General features: G+C 42.6%; 1 protein-coding gene and 1 non-coding gene across 3 annotated transcripts; both read left to right on the top strand.

Annotated features, from left to right (window-relative positions):
• The first annotated feature begins 14 nt into the window (after positions 1–14).
• PTCD3 (pentatricopeptide repeat domain 3) lies at positions 15–24,051 on the top strand. 2 transcript variants are annotated; one of them, XM_030007493.2, is made up of 24 exons: positions 15–149; positions 1,465–1,514; positions 2,618–2,657; positions 3,665–3,710; positions 4,470–4,538; positions 5,858–5,962; positions 6,394–6,517; positions 7,604–7,719; positions 8,470–8,543; positions 8,861–8,948; positions 9,050–9,110; positions 9,396–9,478; positions 10,160–10,304; positions 11,365–11,415; positions 12,374–12,457; positions 15,283–15,311; positions 15,833–15,936; positions 17,036–17,114; positions 17,208–17,298; positions 18,493–18,578; positions 19,807–19,955; positions 20,851–20,892; positions 22,430–22,588; positions 23,340–24,051. In XM_030007493.2, exons 1-24 carry the CDS (start codon positions 55–57, stop codon positions 23,413–23,415), a joined length of 2,046 nt encoding a protein of 681 aa, XP_029863353.1. In that variant the 5' UTR covers positions 15–54; the 3' UTR covers positions 23,416–24,051. The 2 variants fall into 2 exon arrangements, with proteins under 2 accessions (XP_029863353.1, XP_029863354.1); XM_030007494.2 differs by lacking the exon at positions 15–149 and adding an exon at positions 347–508.
• LOC115347787 lies at positions 9,188–9,329 on the top strand. The gene has a single exon (XR_003925607.1). It is a non-coding gene; the product is annotated as a small nucleolar RNA SNORD94 (small nucleolar RNA).
• Positions 24,052–25,099: the final 1,048 nt, after the last annotated feature.

Raw genomic sequence — 25,099 nt, 5'->3', positions numbered from 1 at the left:
CCCCGCGGGAGTGGTACCGCCCTCCTTCCGGGAGGGCTGTGCGCGGGTGCCGGCATGGCGGCGCGGCGGCTGAGGGGCAGCTCCTGGCAGCAAGTGGTATCGCTGAGCAGGCGGTGCTGCTTCCTGGGCGGGAGGCGAGAAAACTACCGGTAAGGCTCTGCCGTTCCCGCAGCAGAGGGAAGAGAAGGGCCCGGCGGCGGTAGCGCCGTGAAGGAATCAAGGGAGGTCGGGGAGGTGTCCGGGGATTTGAGGTGCGAGAGGCCGCGCAGGCGCAGTAGGGGCTGCGCGGGAGAGGGGGCCGTTCTGCGCATGCGCGCTGGTGTCTCGGGGCCGTGGCGGGCCGGCTGAGGCGGGCAGGGCCGGGGCGGCATGGCGTGGCCCGCGGAGGGGGAGCGGCTCTTCCTGGGGTTTTTCCCCGATTTCTGGTGGGCTTTGCGGCTCGGAGCGGCCCCGGGAGTGAGTTTGAGCTGTTAAGTGATTCCTAGAGCGGAATCTCACGAGAAAGTAGGTGAAGGGGGGAGGTTGTCTTCAGGGTATGCCTCAAGTGAAAAGATCCCGCTCCTCTGGGTATTCTTTATAGGCAAAATATAACTCACATCAGGGTTGGTAAAATCATAGCTAATAAATTTATGTGGCATATAGGAACAGCTACAACTATGCAATATCATTGTAAAGCGTGGGGATGTGAATGTATGTGAACAGCATCTCCCTCAGGGTCAAGGTCAGTGCGGAAGCACGTGCGAATGCCACGGTTACAGTAAAAGTTCGGTGTTTGATTGCTTCATGAGAAAAAAAAGTATTTTAATGTAAGCTTCGATTTGTGTTAAAAGCAATAAAATGTGAACAATTGTAAGAAAGACTTGGAGCAGTGTCCTGTGACTCTGAACTGAGCACAGAGCAGCTGCTTTGCGATACACAGCAGAAACAAGTTTATGTGGATGTGCCTTCTACAGCTGTGGTTATGTGAATGTCCTGTCTGCAGCTCTGTAGAGACTGGGCTTCTGGAACTAAGCAGGGCTGATTTCCCTGCATCCCAGCTCAGGTCTTCTGCTTGTGTAAACACTACTCGGGTCTAAAATATTTTAGAAAAAGGTACTGCTTTCAGCTATATCGTGCCTCTAAAACACAAAAGTGTCTTTTCTGATTTGTGTTCTGGATTTTTTGATTTTTGCAGTGATTTGTGAAAACTACTTTAAAGCCATCATATCCCCAAAAATAAAGAATTACAAATTTTATGTAATACGATTTTCTGTGTATAACTTCTTGTCTCTTGAAATTAGCACTTTAAGAGAAACATCAAATATAAGTTTTAAGATAATAATTTGGAGTTAGTAACAGTGCAACATTTCCAGTTACTTTTCGCCTCTAATGTTTTAATTAATTCTGACCTGTATTACAGACTTTCATTAATCTGCTTTTGCTATATTGATGTGACTACCATAAATTCAAAACTCTGGTTTATAGGTGCTCTTCTAGTAGTACAGCTCTTGGGAAGACTGTGGACAATTCAGAAGGTATGATGTCTTAATTACTAGTTTCTTGCATATGTTTCTTTAATCTCCAAACAACATAGTGTGTCAGAAGATAAAGACAACATGAATGCCCTCTTTCCCCTTCTTGGATTTTCTTTTCCCCCCGTCCTCACTGTGCAGAGATTTCTGGGCTTAACTTGATTACCCTCACCACCAACCAGCTCTGTGCTCCAAGAGCATGAACTAAGTTGTCCAGTTCCGTGAGCTGTCCAGTTGCTCTTTGAAATGCAATAAACTATAAATAAAAATAAGGAGCTTTCCACCTTGATGGTGACAGTTTCCTTCACATTCGTGCTTCTTTGTACTCCTTACCATATTTCTGTGATGAGTTTTGTGAGAAAAGTAAACTGGGATGCTCGTAGCTGTGCTGCACATTGGAACAAGTTCCTGCCAGTCAGTAACAGCTCATGGAAGCATCAACACAGAAGCAGTGGGAAAGCGCCTCTGCAGACCCTGGCTCTGGGGGTTGTAATCAGGAGGTCCCACGTGCTCCTCTGTGAATGAATTTGCTAAGATGCTTTACTGACGACCCATAGCTTCTTCTTCTGGTATTGTCTTTTCTTTTTTTGCTCTCTGGAAAGCTGGGCAGATTCATCTGTGGGGCGGAAGGAACTGAACAGTTGGTGTCAGGCCATCAGAGCAGGAACTTGAGAGGGCACTGCTGCGGTATTCAGGCAGGCTGAACTGGAGAAGCCAAATGTGCAGACAGCAAACTTGAGGCTGGGGGACTAAGAGTGGGAAACCAAGGGACTGGTAAACGTTGGGGCTCAAGCGAGAAGATACAGGATAAGGATGATTGAAGAAGCTTGGATGGGTAATCTCTTTGAGGGTACATTGGGTACAGTCTCTCTGAGGTTTGTTGACCATAGGGCCCTGATCCTGTCTTGACACAAGACACGTAAGCTCCCTGGCAGCCTTGTCTGTTACCATTCCAGTAAATTGTGGCCTACATCAGACTGTGGTTTTAAAATCTTTGCTTTAATACTTTCAGCTGGATCAGCTTAAATCATGAATTTTCATGAGGTCAAGATTTTCTTTGGGCATCTGTTTGTTTCTAATAACCATTTTAATGTTGTTTTTCATAGTTACTCAAGAAGAAATTGTGCTCCCCCGAAAGAAAACCTGGTGAGTGTTTACTGCTGGAATATCTCTCGACCTGGAAGAAAATCATTGTTAGACAGCTAAATGTAGTCTGTCCACCAAAGTTGAAAAAGAAAATTCAGGTTGCTGTATTTCTGGATTTAATGTGCCACTAGTGGCTTTCCTGCTGACTGGGAGCTCTGGGAATATTCTTTAATATTCGTTCCTGACCTTTATTTTAAAAACAGTTACAAGGACTGCATTTTTAAGCATAGTTCTGTTTCTCTGTAAAACATCACATTAGCGAGAAATCTGTAAAATGAAGTTCATTTGGCTGTCTGCATGTGGGTGTGTTTCTTTCAGCAAAATAAACTTGACCATTGATAGCTGGCTGAATAAATCTTGTTTAGAAATTATGCAGCTGAACAAAAGCTATTTTGTTGGAAGCACTTAAGATGAATTTGCATGACAGCAAAAACTAAGTTTATAGCCAAATGCTGTCTGTATGTAAACATAAAATAAGACCACCTTCACCTAAACACTTTCACTGGCCTTTCCTTGTTTGCTTGAAACACAACCAAAGTCTTAAGGATCCACAGGAGTCCCGAGAAATCTGGTTTTGTTTCGGTATTTTTTTTTCCTCCCAAGACTTGTCTTGGAGAGGAACTCATGTATCTATCCCTCGGCGGGGGGGGGGGGGGGGGGCTCTGAGAGGAGCATTCTAGGGAATTCTTCCTGTGTCCCTTCCCTATGTTCTTTCTTCGATAATGTATAATAAGGCAGGATTGGTAGCAGGAAATACACATGCTTTTCTGGTTTTCCTCAAAGTCTTTTCTTTTTCCTGCGGTTGTTCCAGAACTGAGACCATTTTTGCAGTTAAATTTCCCTCCCTTTGCAAAGAGTGATATTTTCTAAGTGCGGCAAAAAACATTTATTTCCTAGAACTGAAAATCCTTACGGGCCAGAAAAATCCTGTGCTTGTTCTCCATACAATGCAACACATACATTCAAAGTCTGCAACCGAGTATTAATCAAAACTCCTTTATGTTTAGGGATAAGCTGGCAGTTCTTCAAACATTGGCTTCTACTGTGAACAGGGTAAGTAATTCTGGTGATCGTGGAAATAGGTCAAGTTGTCCATCTCATGCAATAGCCTTGCACTCTGGAGATTCTTATTTCTACTTTGGCCATAAATGAAAGATGGGACTTTTACATTGTTTTTTTTACGGGGTTTTCACTTTTGCTTAACATGTTTTGCTGTGTTCCTAAAGCCTCATTCTAGTGCTAAGAGAGAGCTGCAACTATCAGCAAAAGCTCTAATACTTTGATAAGGCTTTTGCTGACACCAGGAGCATGTTCCTTTACCAATTCATCTTCCCAATCCAGACTGCCTTTTCCCAATCTCAGTCCAGAAAGCAAGTCTTGCAAAGAGCAATGAGTGTCTACTCTTGCTAGGCAACAGCTGTAAATGCTGTGATGCCATTCTTTAATCCTGTCTGTCTTGAGTTCTGGAAATTGAATCTGATCCTGCAAGTCCCCTCAGCTCCCCTGAGACTGTTACGATTGGGGTCCTACTTGCTTTGCAGGGCACTTATTGCTTGCCATGTTATAGTAAGGATACTTTTGTTGTCACTATGTTAGCCTGCATGTATGTGTATAATGGAAATGCTTTTTAAACTGTTTCCAAACAGGCTAAACCCTTTTGAACAAGAGGAACTCTTGTAAAATGGACATCAGGTGGTGGTTATGATGGAAGTGTTCATTGTGCCTTAAATTCCATGAGGCAGTGTGATATGCCTACAGCATACCTGTGTATGTAACTATAAATGTTTCAATCCTGGGTTCTGCTTTCTACAGGATCCTACTGCTGCTCATTATATGTTCCAGGATGACCCTTTCCTTATGCCAAGAAATGCAGCCAATTCTGTAAGTATTTCCTTTCAAATCCTTCATAGCTTCTCCCTTCCCTCCCTTCGTCTAGGCTATGAAAGCCCTTACCTAATTGGAGCCTAGTTTCAATTACAAAAGAAAATGAAGTATCAGATTTCTGTCAGAATTTTCTCTTCTGTGTATTTCTGAATGCATAATGACTGTAGCGTTTCTCTGGACAAATGCACCCTGCACACACAAAGTTCTCTCTCCTTCCTGCCCTTGTAGGGACCTTCCAGCTGACACAGCTCTGTTAACATTCCTGCAAGTTAGTGGCTTACCTGCTGAGTTGTTCCATTTCTCCATGTTCTTAGTCCATCAAATAACAACCAACAGTAATTCTGAGGCATTCAACCTGTTAAAACTGTGTTAACATACCTTGGATATAGGCTGTGAATATGTGGTACTGCAAGTGTTGAGATTTTGTGCTTACAGTTTAGTTAAATTTGAATTAAATGTATGACTTAAAATACACAAGGTCATTTGTGTGTGTGTGTTACTACATGGACTACATGTTATCAGTTTACTGTCCTGGCCAAGCTCCAGGAATTTTAGTTTATCACAGAGCAGCTATTTGGTAACTTAAGCTTATGGAAATAGTAGTATTGAGATGATAACAGAAAGGAAGAAGGAAAGGAGTCTTCCCCTGATGTTATCTTTGCATAGGATTAAAGAGCATGAGGCTGAGGCAGGAGAACACAGAACTGGAAATGAGGGCAAGAAGGAACTGCTGTGTGTGATGTTAATTAGAGTGTAGTGAGAAAAGACTAGGACCTGACATATGTCGTGGCAGATCAGTGATACGGCTGTGATAGAACTTCAGTTCTGCATACCAGAGGTGAAGCTGTTGAGAAGGCTGAAGGCAGCTGTTGAATGTGAAGAGTTTTAAAAGAAACAGCAAAGGAGGGTCTGACTTTAGAACCTGAGGAAAAGAGGTGAATGGGAATCAGATGGTAGTCTTGGAAATGACAGTCAGGGAGAGAAACGTCTGAGTGCTGTAACTCTAAAAAAAGACAGGTGCTTTTGAGCTTGAGGTAGTAGTGCAGCATTTCAGATGTCTGGGACAGAACTTTGTCCCTTGACTAAGTAACAAGGAAGTAAAACAGTTTCATTTAAAGAATAGACATTCTTATATTGGCATAAATATCAGAATGTTTATCTAGAATGTTGTCTCCCGTGTGGGTTTTTACTAAGAGCTGAAAATGAAGCATGAATTTAATTTGATCTCATCGGAATGCTCAGTGTTATGGAAAATGTTTTTCCTCACTCTCAGCGTTTTAATTGCATTGTTCTTGTTCTCTCTCATTCCTATGCAGCGTCTGTTTTCATTGTCGAAGGAGTCTGGGAGAAATACTGCAAAATACATTATTAAGCAATTTCCTCAATATTTTGACAAGACTTTTGCAGAGCCCAACGTACCAGTAAGCTTTTTGCTTTTCATTTTCATTGTATTTGTGCTTTGTCAGGTCATGAAATCAACTGTCAGACTGGTCCGAAACTAACATAAAAGGATAATTTTGTTAACTATTCCACAGACAGCTGTGAAAGCAGTATTGTATTTCCATTTTGTTTCTGAAGTGAACGTTTTTCCTTAGGAATTCAATATCATATCAGGTTCTTTAGATAAAAGTAAAAAAAGAAATGTTGTTCAGATGTTGACTTACTAGCATGAAAGTGAGAGATCAGGTTGTGTGGTCCTTTATCACCAAAAGGACTGCTGTTCTTAGACTGGGAGGCTCTGGAGATTATCAAAGCAGTGTACTGGATGAAGAGTAAGGATATTTGGTTAGTGTTTTCGTGATGGTTTAGAGGAGGTTTGAGCTTGCGTCTAACTTGCAGTCTTTGCTTTTAGTGCTTGATGCCTGAGACTCTTACACCTCAGATTGAAGGAGTGAGTGAGGAAGCTCTAAAAGAGCGTATCCACCTCAGAAGGGTGAAAGATTCTGTGGACCTGTTCGATCAGCTTGTACAAGCAGGTATGTGGTCACCTGCCAGATTCTGTGGTGGAGCTCTACTTAAATTGTGCCAAAAATATTTTAGTAGTTGGTACAGGCTATGGAGACGGTTTCATGACTACGTTGCTACCTTTCACAACTGACTCTGGTCTGGTGAAGTGGTTCTCCAGAATCATTGTGCCCTCCTTATCCACTGCTTGTCTGACGTGTCACACTGGTGATAAAGAGAACAGATGGTTTCCTGATGAAGAAGCAGATGATAAGGTGTTGAGGTTTTTTTTCTTCTCTTCCAAAGTAGAATAACTGTGATGCAGTAGAGCAGGGCCTGTTGTGGGCAGATGCTGTGTGATTGGGTGATACCATTCTGCCTGCAAAGGCCTTCGTGTGATAGCATATTGGTTGGTGTAAGCTACATTTGTGCTGAGCACTTTGCTGGTGTCTTGGACTAGTATAGCATACCAGCTGAGTGCCCCTTCTGTGGACTTGCCCTCAATAAATGAGTCTTTCTCAGTTCTTTCTTAATTTGGACCTTATCTCTGTCATGGGTGAACGAGGAGGAGGCAACAGAAAACTGTAACTGCCACAGCCTCTGAAGGAGGAAAACTTACTGGGAAGGTGAGACCTTCTCATATCTGCTACAAGATGGAAAGGAGATGATTCCATCAAGTAGCTCTTTTCTTGTGTAGGGTTCAAATCTGTTTCATGGAAGGGGATACACATAAAGTGGTCTTCACAGCAGGGTGTATCGTAGGAGTAGTTATGAAAAGCACTAGGCATTTTGGATATTGTGTTGGGCTTGTGCTGCTTCACGGTTTTGGCTGCCAGCTGCCACTTCCCTCTCCCACTTGGTTAGGAAAACTCTACCCTTTCAGTGGCTTCAGTAGAAAAACAGATACTCTAGTTCAGTGTTAAAATTGTCTCCTGCTATGAGTGGGTTTGTGGAAGTATTAGTGTGACACCCAGGTTTTACAGACTTGCTAGAGAACGCCTTTATGTTGAAAGAGAACATAGTGGCATAACTGGGTGTTTGAAAGTTTTCTGATATGGCTGTAGAATGGTGTGTTCTTTACTTTCTCTGTGACTGTTGTACATCCTCATTTTCTATAGGTACCCCTGTATCTCTGGAGACCACAAACAGCCTTTTAGATTTGTTATGCTTCTATGGAGATGGAGAATCTACTCTGGAAAAAGAAGAAGAAAAAGAGGATTTGGAAGAACCAGGGGTATGAAAAACCTGTTGATCTGTATTTCTTTCTTTCATATGTAGTGGGAGTGTATCAACGTGATGTCAAGATTTTTGTGCTGTGACTACCTGCCTGAGAGATGGTGTGAGGTGGTCAGATGCAGTCAACATTCCCAAGAGATACAGCGGTTAAAAAATCCTGTGTCTGACCTAGTAGCAAAAGTAGTTTCCATAAAGCTGAACTTAGTAGCTGGAACCCTGTCTTGGCTTAGTTCTGCTGAACTGCGTTTAAATAACTGTTCCCACTGACAGCCTTGTTTTTATAGTTGCCTGCAAAGAAGACCTCTAGTACCTCTAGTGTAGATCAGCTTGTTAATTTTCTTCCAGTCTGAACTGTATTAACTAGATTTCAATGAAGTTGAGGGCTCCTTGTGTGACCTCAGAGTATCAGGTCACAGGGTACAGTAGTAGATACGTTGCACAATACCTGTCCCTGGGAAGACTTTTGAGGGAGAAAGGGTTTTACAGAGTATTTGCTATAGTCTAATGATTCCCACCAACTCCACAAATACATATAATTTACCTTGTTAGTATGTTTAATAACATAAACAGTATTCTTAATCTAGTTACTGCTTCCTGAACATCATAATAGAAATTATTTTAATGTAACGCGTTAAAAAATACCTTTGTTAGCATATAAATTGCTGCTGTTGTTAACCAGATCACGTCGTTTGATGTTTAATCATAACTTTGAACTCTGGGAAACTTACTTCTGCAAAAATCTCACCAGGTGAAGGCTTCAGAGCAGAAGGCTCCAAAGAGACAGTTCCAAAGAGGTTCACAGTCATCAGGCTCTAGATGGAGGTATAGAAAATGTTGCCAATATTCCCGTATTCAGTGGGTTGTGCACATGCATTGTTATTATTAAACAGCCTTCAAGACTTTTTAGCAGCCCATACTCGCAAGTGTTACTTGTTAAATACATCTGTGTTTGCTAGTCTTTTAAAGTGTTGATAGAAATCTAGTAAGTGATTGTAGAATAGCACAAAATATCACAAGTAATATATTTGAATGTCAGCCCTTGGGAGTAGAGCCCATTATTTTGTTCTGCACATTGAATCCTTTTCCTAAAGTTACCTTTTATTAAGTTCTTTAACTTTCAGCTTGTTTGTTGATTCTAGGGAGAACAACAATGCTGAAAGGATATTTAAGATAATGCCAGAGAGGAATGCACACTCCTATTGCACAATGATCCGTGGGATGGTGAAGGTAAAGTTATCCTTCAGTGCTGGGAGGACTTTTTTCAGCTTGTGAAATCTCACACAGTCATAGAGATTGTTTATTTTTGGGGTTTTTTTTTGTTTTTGCAGCATGGGGCTTCTGCTAAAGCTTATGACATGTACATAGACTTGCTGAATGAAAGACACAAGGGTAAGTGTCTCCTGGTTTTTGCATTGTGGTCTTCTAAGCAACAGAAAACCATTGTTTGGTATATGAATATTTGTTTCATGGCAATGATGATTGGCGCAGGGGTACGGACCTCAGCTAGATCATGGGAGCTGAATGCAAACTGTTTATTTCAGTGCTGCTGGCATGTGGCCAGCTCACTGGAAACAGGTTTGCATGAGACTTTGCCAAAAACTGAGCCATGTTAGAAGAAACTGTTTTCTGTAGAATATAATTGTCAGTTAAAATGACTTATCTTACATTTTCCAGCTGATGTGCACACCTTCAATGCACTGATTACAGCAGTCCCATATCTAAAGGAGAGGTTCGTAGAAAGATGGGAATTAGCCAAGGTAAGGAGGTAGAGCAAAAGAGGTGGGGAAGCGGTAAGAGTGTAGAGGCTGGGTCTGCTTTATCATTAGAGTTTTGCAGTTGTTAGAAGACTAAAAACTAGAGCTTTGTACGAAGGTACTAATATCTGCTGCAAAGGAAGTACACTAGTTTAAACATACAGGCTAACTATTGAGGAGTGGAAAATGTACAAAATCCCACCTTGCCCTTGCAGAATGGTTTGCCTTTTGAGAATGTACCTATTCCAAGAACTGCCTGGACAGAAAGAAATTGGGAAATTATGTTGGGAGATAAAACAAACAAACAATTTGAGATAAAAACTCTTTGAATTGTAATTCATGGTGGTGTGATGGAAATGGAATTTTGAGGGCTAACATTAGAGGCTCCAGTTTTAATGAGATAACATCAGTAAGGAAAAATAGCATATAAATTTAAAAATTTCCTTGATGTTCTAGACACAATTCTCCAAGATCTAATCTGATGTAATTTTGTAGTCTTGTTTTTTGGTCAAATGAATTAAAAATTAGATGGTACTCCCTTAATAAATGATCAGTTGAGGTAGAGTTGTTCATTTGAAGGGGGTGACAAGGATTAGATTGAGGAAATGCGCGTATACCTGCCTGAAAGCTGAGCTGTGATCCATAACGTGTGAAGCACTAAGGATTTGGGGATTTTGTTTTAAGGTCTTTCTGAATCACATGGCTCAGCAGGAAGTGCAACCAAATCTGCTAACTTTTAATGCTGTACTGAAGACTCTGAGAAGATGTGGTGGTGTAGGCAGAAGTATGTCTTTATTGGTAATAAAGGAAATGGAAGCACTTGATATAGGTAAGAGAACCAGAACGGTTATTATATTCCAGTGCCACCTCCAGAATAGTTAACTTCAAAGTTCAGCAGCAAACAACACAGTGATTCCTAGTTGCATGGAAGAAGTCCAGGGCTTGTGGAAAAAAACATTTTTCACTGTGTTCTTGACTTCACTATTTGTTTCCTTTTGCAAGAGAACTGAGAAATAAAAATGTATAAGTACTAAGCCATGGCCACTCAGCAAGCTAGTGCCTGTGGATTTCAAATGGAATCATCATTTTCAGTCTTTGTCAGTGTTGATTACTAATTACAATATAGTGGGTGCACTTAGCCCCTTAGGTCAAATAATGATGCATTCTGATGCTGTAGTCTTTTAGGTTAGGAGCATGTTTATCATTAGATTTTTACCTGTAGTTAACCTCTAGCTACTCAAGGACAGGTTTGTGTGTGCAGTGGGGGAGTATGTCCTGGCCCATAGGCTCTTTCTCAACAGGGTCCTTATTGTAGCACTGCTGTAGAAATAGTGAATAATATGAATATATATTTGCAGAAGTCAGCTGAGTCTGTTAGCTTCCCATAGATCAAGGAGATTTACTTCATAAGCCACCCAAGCCAGTTCAGGTCTATATATCTACATGTCTACAGGAAAAAAAGGTTTTGATCTAGATGATGCTTTTTGATGTCAAGTAAACATTGCAAGAACAGGGAATGCTGGCATAGCTAATTTGATGTCTTGTAGAGTGTGCTTGGTGCTAGTGACATGCTTGCTGATACAGTAAAGATAGGTTCGTGAGCAGAATGGAAAACTAGTTATGAAATATTTTTGCTTTTAATTTAGAGCAGGGAAGCTTGGCTGCTTGCCCCATAGCAATATGGTGCTTCAGCTGGTGGTCCACCCTCAGATATCATCTCTCCCAGTTGTACGTGAAGTCTGGTCCAGCATTAGGGTGGACGGGGAGAGAAATGATAGAGTAAATTTATGCATGCTGTCTGACTGGAAGGGCTGGAGACTGTGAATTAGAGCTGAGGCGTAAAGCTCAGCTGAGAATGTTGAAATAACTTCAGTGTTTTTGCTTTTCAGAGCCTAGCCTTGCAACGTATGATCATCTTCTCTTTATCTTTTATAGAGGCGGTACGTGCAATATCAACTTGTCCATGAATGTGTCCTGTTTAACACCTGCTTTAAATGCTTTCCAGATGTGATGGGTGAAGGCAGTTGATCTATGGATTAAAAGACAACTTCTTATGTGTGCAACCCTCATGTTACCTGTGCCATCTGATTCTACTTGGGTGAAGAAGAAGCTACAGAGGATCGTAACCTCTTACAGGGAGGGAAGAGTCCTTGTGTTTTGAGAATGGGCAGAACTGTAAAGAAAGCCCATTTCCTTTCCGTTTGTGGCCACAAGTTGATAAAGCTAAAGAGCAAATGCTACTCAGTCTCTGTGGAGGCTGGATCTGACTACAACACGTGTGATTTCATAGACTGTGCCACTCACAGGGAAGAAATTGCACAAGGATTCTGGTTTTCTGCAACCGTTCTGTGCATTGGAGCTGTCTTGAAATATGGCTGTGTTAGAAGGCAGGAGCCCAACTGTTGGAGATCCTATAGCCAAAAATCTGTGGGCATGGGAAGGCAATAGACACAGTAGTCATAACTGCAGTCCTTGTGTTTTAACATGTAGAGGAACTGCTCTCAGTCTTTCTGGGTTTGGTTCTTGTTTTTTTTCTTGTTTTTTACCTTTTTAAAAATATATTTTTGCTTACTGAATGCTTTGCTTTTCCCAGTGCAGCCTTGTAACAGACAAACTTCCGGGCTTGTTGGATTACTTGCTAGAAAGTACTTTTATCTTTCTGAATCTGCCCTGTTGGGCTGTGGAAATCTGGCAATAGTAGGGCAAATTTTAGGGCAAATAAAATTGCAGCTGGTGTGGAACACCACAAGTAGGGGCACAGATAGGAGAATCATGACACTTGTTTGAAATCATGTTGCTTGTTTCCATTTCCATATTATATTTGCAGGCTGATGCTCTTCACTAATGTAGTGCTTAGCACAACTGAGATGTGATGTTGCTTGTCTTTTTGTCCTGCAGTTGATCTTTGCCCATCAGGCATCATCTCTGAGGTGCTAGATGACATCCAAAAGAGGAGTTTCACTCCCCAGGACCCTGATGATGGTATGGACTTCAATATGTCTGACAATCTGCATTGATTAAGCTTGGGTGAAAAGGTACCTGTGAATTTCAGGTAGTTCTACCCAGCTAGGAAGAATGTGTGCAGCTTGCTTGTATCAGTCCCTTCTGATACTTTTTGGACACAAAGAAGAACAAATTCCAGTGCCAGGAAGTTGTGCTGTGCATTGGTGCACTGGCTTCTGTGTGGAAGTAGGAGTGTAACCCATATGAATGAGCGTTTGAGCCCCATACAATAAAAAACACAAGGCTATTTACAAGACTAGTTTAAGGAGGAACATCTGCTAGCAGGTTCATGAAATGATACACGTCTGGTGAAGACCAGGTTTTTGTTTTAGTGTGGTGTGAGTTCCTATTCTAGCTCTTCCTAATCCTTTTCAGAAAATTGCATGAAATAAATCTTCATGCAAAACAGAAGCTTGGGTCTGTAGAAGGGGTAGATTCTGAACATCCCACGTCTCACTGGCTGTTTTTGCCATCTGTATGTACACAGCTTTGCCCTAGGACATTCATAGCCTTTCTGTACATACAGAAGTAGATGCAGCTTCAGTCTGAAGACGAGTGTGACAAAGAGGGGTCTGTAGCTGTGCTGTGTACAACATGGTGTCAGTAAGTGTTGGAAGCCACTCTTTAGCAGCTGACAGTCCTGTATATGATAGGATGAAGAAGCTATCACAGTGCATGCTTCAGGAAACAGTAAGGAGTTGATTTGTTTTTTGGCCATTTAAAGGACAAAGATAGATTATGAGATTATTATGTTGGAGTAGCGTATTAGGTTATCCTAACTTAAAGAATTTTCAGTCATGGGTTTCTCTAGGTTTGCTTTGTTAACAACTCAGAGTTGGGCCACCACCACAGTGAATGACAACCTTCCAAAAATTTCTCAGTCTTATATGCCTTTTTACCACCTATTATCCCAGTCCAAAGTCTTTGTAATTTTTCATTTGATCTCGGTTCCCATGTCATTATCATTCATCATCATCTCTCATCAATTCTTGTGTCCCGGTTTCTTCTGAAGTTAGTGGTCGTAGGCAGAAAGTCTCCGGTCACCACAGTCACTTATCTTCTTACACATCAAAGATTACCTTTGAATTTCTGAAAATCACTCAGGTTATTCTATTAATTTATCTTGCTCTAAAGTTAATCACTTACTCCTATGTCTTAGGTCTAAGATGTATGATCCTTCTTCTGTTGATTCAGCTTGACTGGATTTTAAGCCAGCCATGTTGAGGGGTACACATGGGACAAATAGGCAGCTTATGCATATTGTTCTGTAAGCACCTGCATTCTATTAATCACATCTAAAGCAATCTCTAATCATTAGTTATATGTCTGATACAAATAGTCTTAGAAACAATGAGGCTTAAGGCCTAGTTCCCTTTACATCCTACCAGCATTTTTTTTTTTTTTTTTGTCCTTGGAAAGAAGCCTGGACATCGTCAGAATGTTGTACACCTATTTTTGCTTCTGCCCTGCTATGTTTTATACTGTTTCTTGCTCTGGCTCTAAGCTGCTGCCAGAAGTGTAGACAATGACTATACCTGCTCTGCTCCTTCACACTCTTTACAGAAATACCACTGTTGGCAAAGGCAGTGATGATGGGCACACAGATAAAGGCCTTGCCTGAATCATGGGAGTTGAATGAGCTTTTCTACACAGTGGTTAGAGAGAGAGGGATTACTCACATAAGACTAGATCAAAGCCACCTTGTCTAAGCAAGGTGCGTATGTAGATGTTTTCTGCTCTTCTTCAATGTGGGATCCTTATGCTCTTTTGGTAGTTGCTTTCGCAGAATTCAGATTGACACTTTGAACAAAACTGAGCCTTCTTTTTCCTTAGTGTGTTGTTGTATGTGAACCGACTCTTACCTTCAGAAACCTCTGTGTTCCCTGCAAGGCCTTTCCTTGGCCCAGAGGATTATGTAGGCTGTAGCTGAAGTGTATACTAAACACCTAACTAACATAAAAATGTTTTTTCTGACTTAAAAGTATTTAGTTAATTTATTAAGTCTTGCAAGGGAAAGGGGCACGTACTGTACATAGTGGTTTTAAGTAAATTGCCTTACAGTTCTTCCCACCATTTTGCTACCCACAACTAGCTATTGTTTCAGTCTCTGATAGCATCCGGTGCCCTTACGTTTCCTTCAAAAAACCAAAAACACCTGTCCAAAATTCACACCGCACAAATGAAATGAGCTGCTGAGCAGGATAGTTTATATCCTTTGTCCCGCTCTGGCTTTTTTGCCTCCCTCAGGCAGCATCAGTCTCCATGTCACTTTGAAATGTCAGTTACAGAAGCCAGAGTCAAAGCCTCACAAAACAGGAAGGAGACATTTTCAGAGGGCAGTTGTATGTTCTTGGGCAGCTCTGGGGTGTGCTAAAGAGGTGGGTAACCTGTCTGAACACCTGTCTCTGTTGCATGTTTTCTCTTCCACTAGAGTTAATAGAGAAGGTGAAGTGATGTGGCTGCCTTTTTTTGTAGCCTGCTTGTTAGATATATAATGCTGTCTTGCATCAAACAAGAGGATGTAGCTTTTGTAAAACTGCCTAAAGTCAAACAGATCATCTGCTTAAATCTGTCTCCAAAAGCACGGCAGTATAGTTGCCTCTGGAACATTGGCTAGCAAAACTCATAACACACCAAAGTCTCTACATATAAAGTGAAGGTCCCTGCTACGTTGTCAAACTGAGCTACAAATTCAGCTTTCTAATCGAATATGTCTCATCTGTCCTCTGAGTGGCTGGGTTAATGAGCTGCTCTATGTCTCCTTGAAAGTTTGAAGCTAACAGGCTCCATTTTCTCCCTTTCAGCCAACTTTTTTGCCACTGCTATGCAAGCGGTAAGTACCTCTTCCCTGCAATCAGAACCCTTTTGAGCCCTCCAGCTGTTTCAGAATTGCCTGTGAGTTTTCCAGCCTGTCATACAAGGTTTAGCTCTCAATATCTTCCCCTTTTTCACCTGTGTTCATCACCTCCTGTAACTTTCCTCCATAATTCTGCAGTTCTTTGCTTGATACCTCCTAAATTGGTAACTTGCATGCCTGCGATACATGCATCTCTTGCTAAAGATGGCTGCATAAGTCTCTGTCTTCTGTGCCCTGCCTCCTCCTTCTACTGACACTGCAGCGGTCAGATGGTCTCCACACCAGAAGGTGTCCGTTTAGGTTAAAGCTTTCACCCACTGGGAGAGTTGGACGTTTGTCTCAACTAAATAAAAAATGCCTGGGCAGCTGCTGCACTGAATTGCATCTTGTTAAAAATGTTTGCTGTCAGCTCATTACTCTTCATACCTCTGTGAGTCTGAGAGGGATGTATTAAGTAATACATTTGGTAGCTTTAAAATCTAATTCGTTTATTGCAGTGCTGTGATCTTAAGGATATCAAGCTTGCCTATCAGTTAAATAAGGCAATGGAGAAGGGAGACAACTGGAAATTCGTCGACATGGATAGGTTAAATGCCTATTGGTGAGTGAAGTGCAGCTTAGATTCAGTGCCTTGTGTATTGTTGTCAATTTGAATACAAACTAGGATTCGAACATTGTGCAGAAGGATGCTTTGTGGAACACCAGCTGGTTATTGTATGTGCAGTTTGGGAATTAGGTTCCTCTTAATTTAAAACAGTGATAGCTTAGGATTTATTTTCAGTTTGTGGCCTTGCCTGAACTGAAATAAAGTGTCTTGGAGCATCATTTTAGCTTAATACCCCTCCAACAACTATACCACCCAGCTGTATTTTCTACAATCATGTTGCCCACTTAGGATGGCAGCTTAGGAGGTAACAACAAAACAGCGTACAGGTCAGACCTACCTCTCTGCATGGTGTTGTAGAGAGAGGTTGCAGTGCAGCACATGTATTGAGGCAGGAAACTCCCGTGTAGTTCCACCATTTGATACTGTAATGATGGCATCTGAAACATCTTTACCAATGTCATTAAGTGCTGCAGTCACTACGTAATTACGTACTTGTAGCATACTGATTTAAAGAAGAGCCTATTTAGGCATTGGAACTAGAGATGCTCCAGTAAATTCATGAAAAATAATTATCATCAAAGTAAGATGCAGTTTCAGGGGTGGGATGATTCATGTGATTTTACCTTAGCCTGTAAATAAATCAAGGGAAATTAATGGAAATTAATTTCTTGGTGTAGGGACGTTTTTCCTAGTCAGTGCATTGGATGAAGGTCCCAGGCTTGGATTGCGAACTTGCACAAGTAACAAGGTTAATTTCATTCACTTCTTAAAGTGGTTCTTAATCAGAGGTTGCATTTGAGACAGATTCAGATACTTCATTCGTGGCATTGGACAGAGAGATTGCACTTTTTCAAGATTTTAAAATGCAGTGGTCTAACTTCTACTTAATTCTGCCAGTTACCTAGTGTCAGCATTAAGTTCTCTTATAAAAAGTGCTACTGCTTTTTTAATCATATGGAGTATTGCAATCATACCGTGAAACTTCCCTGATCTGCAATAGAAATCTGATCAGAACACCATCATTTGCTGGTGCTTCTGTATGGTTTGGTTGATCTAATCGTTACTGAATTAGAACATTTTTCCCTTCCTCTAGGTCAAAATTCTTTTCATTGTTGTGTATGATGGAACAAATTGATGTTGTGTTGAAATGGTACAAAGAAATGTCCCCTTCGGTAAGTGTGTGTTAGGGTAAGCAAGCTTCAAAGCTTCAGTATGGAGAAACGGAACAGCTACAGTTTACTGAAATGATTCTCTTCCTTCATCAGCTCTTCTATCCAACTCCTAAAAATATATTGGACCTCCTTCAAGCACTGGATGCAGCCAACCACTTGGAAGTGATCCCTTCAGTCTGGGAAGGTTAGTGATAGCCACATGGCTACATAGGCAGTTTGTTTGATAGGAGTCAGGAGCAACACGAAGTGGGAGGTAGCTGGGAAACTTCCCAGCACTCAAAATAGCCATGATAAGATGCTTTGGCATGAGGGACGTTATTCCTTCATGCAGTGAGGGGGCTGTTGTATTAGAGAAAGGCAGAACTGATAGCACAGACTATCTGAGAGATCATGGCTGTGTCATAGTTAAATGTCAAGTGTCTTGGAAAACTGAGTGCTTACCAGAGAGTACTACCTTAACCACCAGCCCAGGTTTAATTCATTTAAATTATTTGGCCCTTAAGAAGAGGAGACAAGAATGCAGATACAGGCTTTAGCACACAGAAAATATCCTACTGTCACCCAGCACTGAGGGGACAGACAGGTTCTTTTAGGGATCCTTGGCAGAATGATGACAGCACTAATTTGTAGTTACAATTAAAGCTTTATTTTCTTAACGGGATTTTATGATTAGCTTAGCATAGAATTTATAATCAGAATCGCACAGGATTTCTATAAGCAGAATCAGTGTAGTACAGTTTTTTAAGTAGCGTAGTACAGAATTTTATAGCACCGCTTAGCTTTTGGTTTCTAATCACCTGGACCCTCTGCAGATCCTGTCAAATCTTAATACTTGTCTTGCTGTAACAACATAAAAATCATAACCTAGCCTTGAAAAACATATAAAAGAACACGAGTCACCACTTAACTCTCGGAGGAGGTAGCCGACAGTGGAGGTGTCCCTGGCCACTGGTGGGGCAAGGGTCTCTCTGTCCAGCAGCAGTTCGGGTCCAAGTTCCCACTTAGGATCTGCAACTGCTTGATTTTATAGACACTGCTCTGTGTGCTGATACCCTTCCTGTTCTGTGACGGGGTCATCATCCACACCGGGCTGGCCGGGTGCCTGGGACCTTGAAGGCTCTTGAGTGGAGTGGTCAGCCTGGCGCCGACTTGAGGTCGGCAGGGAGGAGAAGAAGAAATCTGTTTGGTTCATCTACTCGGTGCACAGGACCTTCAGGGCCTTATAATGAGAGGAAAGGGAACTAATACATGATCCACTTGGTCATAGAGAATGGCTGTTTGTCTTACAAAATGGTGTTGGTTATGGTAACCTTATTACCAGGAGCTGGGAGCAGGGGGTACCGGTCAAACCTACTAACTACTGCCTTTCTCTAAACAGATATGAAACAGCTGGGGTTTAATAGGAGACAAGACCTGTTGGAAGAGCTCTTGTCTTTAATGAGCAGGGAGCAGCACCCTGATGAGGTAAGGAAGCTGTTGTGGTTTAACCCCGGTAAACAGCTAACCACACAGCTGCTCGCTCACTCCTCCCCAGTGGGATGGTGGAAAGAATCAGAATGGTGAAAGTGCAAAAACTTGTGGGCTGAGATAAAGACAGTTTAATAGGTAAAGCAAAAGCTGCGTACGCAAGCAAAGCAAAACCAGGAATTCATTCCCCACTTCCCATGGCAGGCAGGTGTTCAGCCATCTCCAGGAAAGCAGGGCTCCATCACGCTAAGTAGCAGTGACTTGGGAAGACAAATGCCATCACTCCAAACATCCCCCCTTCCTCCTGCTTCCCCCAGCTTTATATGCTGAGCATGACATCCCATGGTCTGGAATATCCCTTTGGCCAGTTGGGGTCAGCTGTCCCGGCTGTGTCCCCTCCCAACTCCTTGTGCCCCCCCAGCTCCTCGCTGGTGGGGTGGCGTGAGGAGCAGAAAAGGCCTTGACTGTGCAAGCACTGCTCAGCAGTAACAAAAACATCCCTGTGTTACCAACACACTTTTCATCACAAATCCAGAACATAGCAGCATACTAGCTACTATGAAGAAAATAAACTCTGTCCTAGCCAAAACCAGTACAGAAGCTCAGTGAAAAAGAGTGGAGTTGTCTCCCCATTTCACATATGCATATGAACATACGTGTTCGGCATACAGTGTTTGCAGCATACAGACTGTATTAAGTGCTGTATTATTGTCCCTGGCCGGTCTTAGAGGTCCAATTCCAGTGAATATGCCACTACAGATTTCCAGATCTATGTGACCTTATCCAGGCCTGCTAAGCCCTTTGGATTGTCTTCAGCCTATAGAGAAACCTCAGATTAACACAGAAGAGAATCACTTCCTTATCAGAGTTTGGAAGAGTAATCCAGTCCAGCCAGCCACATCTCTGGGGAAGCACATAGCAGAATTCAGGGATTTTTGCCAAAGGTGTCATTGCAGTCACTGGCTTCTCAAGCTGAGGAGGGTTAAAGGCTTATGCGTACTGCAGAGGTCTCTGTACAGCTGTCCCTGCAAAGCCGTCTTGGAGCTTGCCTAGTGGGGACAATTGTCCTGACAGAAATGAGATTTTTCTGCCAGGAGTAACCACTGTTAATTCACAAATTTAAATCATATATGGGGCAGACCTGTAGGATCTGTAGGAGGAATTGCTCTGAAAAGGTTATGTTAATTCTAGAGGTTTGGGGATTAATAGCACAATCTTTTCACAGATTCAGCTGGCATTTGCCAAGTGTGCTGAAGACATCAAAGCTGTCCATGAGCAAACCGGGAGGGAGCAGACCCCGGTAGAATGGACAGCCAGTGCGCTGGGCCATGTCGCTCTGTTGTTTTCCAGGGCTGGGAGAACCCAGGACGCTTGGTACGTGTGTGGCCGTCATGAGCTCTTGGCTTGCTGTCACTGTAACTCAAGGCTTAATCACAAAAATGAAAAGCTAATGACCGATTGCTTTGGAATGCTAGTGCAGGCAAAGGGAGGGGATAAATCCTGCTGGGAATGTGATGGGTTTTTTTCTTAATTTTATTTTTCATTCTTGGCAACAAGTTACAGTTGTCTATCTTAAAAATGGTTTAGGAGTTAATGTAGGAACTGGCTTAGAGCATTGTGCAGCCGCTTATGGCAAGGTAGGTTTGATTATCACTTCACTAAGCACTGCTGATTTCCTACAGCTTCCCATTTTCTAATTTTTAGAACTCTCTGGAATTCAAACTGCTAATGAGATTAATTAGGGTTTAATTAAACTCTTAATTAGAATTAACCCTAATTAAAACTCTGAAGAGAATATTTTTAGAACTCTCCACTAGCTAGAATTTACTGTCCTACATGCTGTCAACTTGAAATACTGGTTAAAATATCTAGCTTCCAATTTAAGGTTCTGAGCTATTTTCTGTTAAATACAGATGTTCTCTTTGCACTGATTCATTTTAAAAAAAAAAGTGGCAAGTACCCTTCTAAAAATATGTAATATTTTAAAGTAAACTTGCCTCCAGCTACACTTTTTTTTTTTCTGCACTGGTTAAGATATTTTGTGTTAAACTAATCAATGAAGTTAGCTGGTACACATTGCATCTGTAAGAATATGGCATGGGATCTGTTTCAGATCTGTGGGGAAGATCGTTTCATGAAATTGAGCTTGCCTGTGTTTCGTTGGGGGCTTATCCAAGAGATTTAATATCTGTCTGTTACTGTGTTTTGTGATGTGGTTGTTGTTTGGTTTTTTTTTTTTTAAATTATTGCTTTGTTTTCTTCTGAACAGGAACATGATGGAGCATTTCCAGCAAATCAATAGGATTCCCACGTGAGTACTTTTAGGTTCTGACTTTAGGTACTGAGCCTCCCCTTTGGCTGAGATGTTGCATTTCTGTTGTAGAATCATAGAATAGTTTGGGTTGGAAGGGACCTTCAAAGGTTATCTAGTCCAACTTATAACTGACAATAGTGGTCCATATTATATTGTTACTTCCGAAGCATGAATGTGTGTGTGAATGTGCCTCTGTCCCTGCGAGCACAGGTGTTTGTTTATCCAACTGGTAAGTTCCAAGACCTTTCTGTCTCAAAAAACGTTGAAGATGCAAAGGGGGGGGTTAAGTAAGTGGTTGATCCTTGAGATGTCATTGAACGTAGCTCTGGGACATGGAGAACAGTGCCACTGATGAACTTGGCATTAGAGATCAGTCTAAGCAGGACTCTTAAGAACATGTCATTTCCCATCTGCTCAGAAAAATTCTAATATGCTATTAACCAAGCTTAGATGCTACTGAGGTGTCTGCATTTCTGAAGACAAGTTTATCAAGTCAAATCCTAAATCTTAAGTGGTACCCTGTCAGGCTACAACAGTTAGCTTTTCTCAGGATTTTAGGGGGAAAATTCTAGGTAGAAAACAACTTTCAGGGAATAGTAAGGTATTTTGTTTGGGCATTTTTAAAATAAAATTAAATGCTTGGAGCTCGTGTAAGTGAACACCATGAGGGTGTGTGGTACCAAAGGCCGCTGTTAGTAGCACTCTGTGCTTGCCCTTTTCTGCAGACTGCCGCTAGTGTGGCCCAAGGGAGCCTTGACACTGCCAGGCTGCATTAAAAGCCCATCTTAATTTGGGGAATAGGGAAAGGATAAGAATTCTCCTTCTGAAATGTTGGTGTAGCTGTTGGTTTGTGGCTGCCGTGGGTCATGAACATAAAGAGAAATGAAGTGGTTTCCCTGCTGTTACCAAATGGATCAGAGGCTTTTCTGGCTGAACTGTCCCCTGCCTTCCCTTCTCTGCCAAGCTCCCTGTGGCACCAGCTGCAAACACTTACTTGTTTCCCTGCCTAAAGGCAAGAGAGGTGTCTCCAGCAGCTGTCGCAGGTAACGAAGGAGCAGAGCCAGCACTTGGACATGAAATAGAGCTGGCAGAGCAGAGTGGCTCCCAGTGCCCACAGACAGCACAGCAGCCTCTGGCAGTGAGACGCCTGCCTTTGATTTAAAGTGCTGTTACACTGTTCCTTTACCTCTGCCAGCCACGTAAAACAGGGTAAGGGCCTGATGCGGGGACTGTAAAGAGGGGAAAGTTATTTAGGCTACTGCTAAGGTGGGGTTCTTATCTTCAGCGGTGAGCTGCTGCCCGCTGTTTTTGTGCAAAGAGAAGTATTGCTTTCTGCTAGGACAGGAGTTCCCAAGCACACCATGTTGGTATGGGGTGAAGGCTGACGTGGAATTTCTGGCAGGAGCAGAATTGGGCTGGTTGAGTGATCTGAAAATCTGTCACCTCCTCTCCTTCTCTAAAGCACCTGCTGTAAGTTAATGGCCACCTCACCTGGGGCCCCACGAACAGTCACTCTTTGCCTTTGCTTTTGCAGTGACCAGGTGATGGATGAGTTCTTGAACTGTGCTAAACAAACCAATTGCCCAGATGAGGCAATTAAACTGGTAAAGCTGGCAGCATCCCTTGGTCTTCCTTCATCTCAAAGGCTTAAAAGCAGAACGGAGAAGGAATTTGTTCTCTCTGAAAAGCAGAAGTAAGTTGGAGCACTTCACGTTACTGCTGAAGGTATAGTAGGGTGTTGGAGGGGTAGTTCCTGCGGAAGGGCTTCTCCACCAAGGTGGCAGAGAACTGGCTTCAGAATGATGTGCCGTTGTGTTGACTCTGGTCAATTCACACCCCCAAAACGGCCCCTCAGGTTTTGATTCCATGCTGTATCCATCCCACCTAGGGGGGGAAGGTAACTTTCCGTGATGGGGTTAGCCTTATCCACTGCTCAGATCGGCTATCACCTTTCTTTCCCAGAATCTTTTCCTAGCTGGGTCTGGCCACCTAAAAGACACTGACTGCAGGCTAGTAAAAGCAGGGAGGTGGTACAGGACGGCCCTGCGCGTGGTTCACAGGTTTTCTGAGGTTCATGGTCAATCTTCTGGCCAGCCACTGTGGTTCGTTTCTGAGCTGATGCAGTCAAGCTCAGACAATGGGCTTAGCCTTGAGGGGGACCACAGTTTGGAGCCACTGGTCTGGTCCAAGGGAATGAAGAAATCGAAGTCCAGCACCCTTAACAGTTAGCCCACCACTTTCTGGGCAACTCAGGTAGCCTGCTTTTCCAAAAGGAGGTGGGTGTACTTCCACCAAATGCTGGGTGGACCTGTCCTTTGAGGGTAATAGGCATCAGAGAGCCCATAATGTTCTCTTTGGAGGGGGTTTCCTCTGTGTTTTGGCTCTCTCTTTTCAAGCAAAAGCCACAGTCAGGTGACTGATTACTGACTGTTTCACATCTGCAGGAAGACATTGGAGAGTATCAAGTCAGACAGCGACAGCAGCGATAGTGACAGTGACAGCGATAGTGACCGTGACTAGCTGTCCCTTTTGCCTTCCTCCTGGGAAAACTAGGAGCAACCGCTGCCTTGACGCCAGGAGGCTTCCGTGAGAGGTGAAATTACTGAAGGGATGGCTTCTGGGAGGTGCTGCAGCACTGCGAAGCACTCCAGAGCATTCTGATACAGGACCTGCTTGGCAAGCGTACGTTGTCCTTGTCGGAGCAAGCTGGAAGCTGTCCTGTTTAATCTTCTTGGTAACTTCAAACACAGCGTGGGCTACACCAACAGTCTCTTCCACACCACTACCTGCACGAGCTGGCTCCCGCCGGGTAGCTGCAGCCTGCTGAACCAGCTTGGCTGAGCTACTGGAGGGCTGCAGAGAGAGGAGTGCTGCTTCCTGGAGGCAGCGCAGCAGGTACAAGATTTTGACAGCTTGAGCAAGGACCTCCTGGGACTTAAACCTATGCCAGATTTAATTCCTTTCCAGCTATCTTTAATGAACTACTTAAATATCAAGTTTACTCTGTATGTAAGCACTGCAAGTAATGCAATGCTCATCACCTGTGGTGTTATTCCTCATCCTTTTTGTGTTTTGGGACAGGCTTTGGACTGTAGATGTTAAAAAGCTACCATCTGTACAGCTGGAGACTGCCTCTAATAAACAGCTGACATTAAAGCTGGCTGTGTTCTGATAATCCCTGAGCAAAACCTGTTGATTACAAAGCATTGTTGCTGCTCTGTGAGAAAGTACTTAAAATTCATGCAGAATACAGCAATAAAGCTAACGAGGTGACTGGGAAGACAGATGACTGCGCTTTTCCATTCTCTGCCTTGCAGTTAACTGGCCCTCACAGCATTGTGCTGCTGTTCTCAGCCTGTAGAGGAAGCTTGAAGGTTTTTTTGAGGTAGTTATCTTAAACAGGCAAAAAATGCCATCTTGTTCCTGAGAGGATTAAACCATATTCCAGTGAAAAGTAGTTAATAGATGATTGTCTGTCTTTGAAAAATAAAACCTTGATGTGCATGACAAGAACACACTGCTGTGGAAAGCAGCTTAAGGATAATTCAGTAATGAGTTTGGAAAACAACAGCTGCTAGAGGTAGAACAAACTACAGCTGAAAGGCTCCAAGTCAGGTGTTCCTCCCGTTACAGGAGTGGAGGGGTAGTAAAGCCATTTGAAGGCAAGGTTTGCTCCAAAAAGCAAACATGGCTTTTCCAGGAATGTGTGACTAGTACAGGTTAAATTAAAGATAAAGCTCTTTGCTGTATTGTACCAACTATTTAAAACTGGATCAGCAAGGAGACAAAGCCACGGTTACTCATTTCAGCAAGTGGGTACTAAGTAGGTTGGATCAATCTGTCTTCACCAATGGCAAGAATCAAGGGAAAGGTAAGAAAGAGAAGGAAAGAGCTTGTTCTTTATGTGAGTTCTTATGGTTGAACTAAAGTCTGACTTCTAGAGAGAGGTACCTGGTCTTCTAAAACTAGAGAAGAGCAGGTCTGACAAGAAGAAACACACAGGGGTAGAAGTCCACCAGAATATGTGCTCTGACACCAGCTTAAGTTATGTCAACCTGTACTTGTATATGGGGGTTTTTTTACAGCTGTACAAATTGATGAATAGACACATTGATCACATCAATGAATTCTTGCTCCTTGAAAGGAGGAAAACAGGTAAGTTTTGTCTTTCTCAGGTCTTGGAGAGGGCTGTTCTTGTACTGCC

This window comes from Aquila chrysaetos, chromosome 1, assembly GCF_900496995.4.
Source record: "Aquila chrysaetos chrysaetos chromosome 1, bAquChr1.4, whole genome shotgun sequence".
Classification (NCBI taxonomy): domain Eukaryota; kingdom Metazoa; phylum Chordata; class Aves; order Accipitriformes; family Accipitridae; genus Aquila; species Aquila chrysaetos.
Note: the sequence above shows the minus strand (reverse complement) of the source record. Positions and strands in the feature narration are given on the sequence as shown.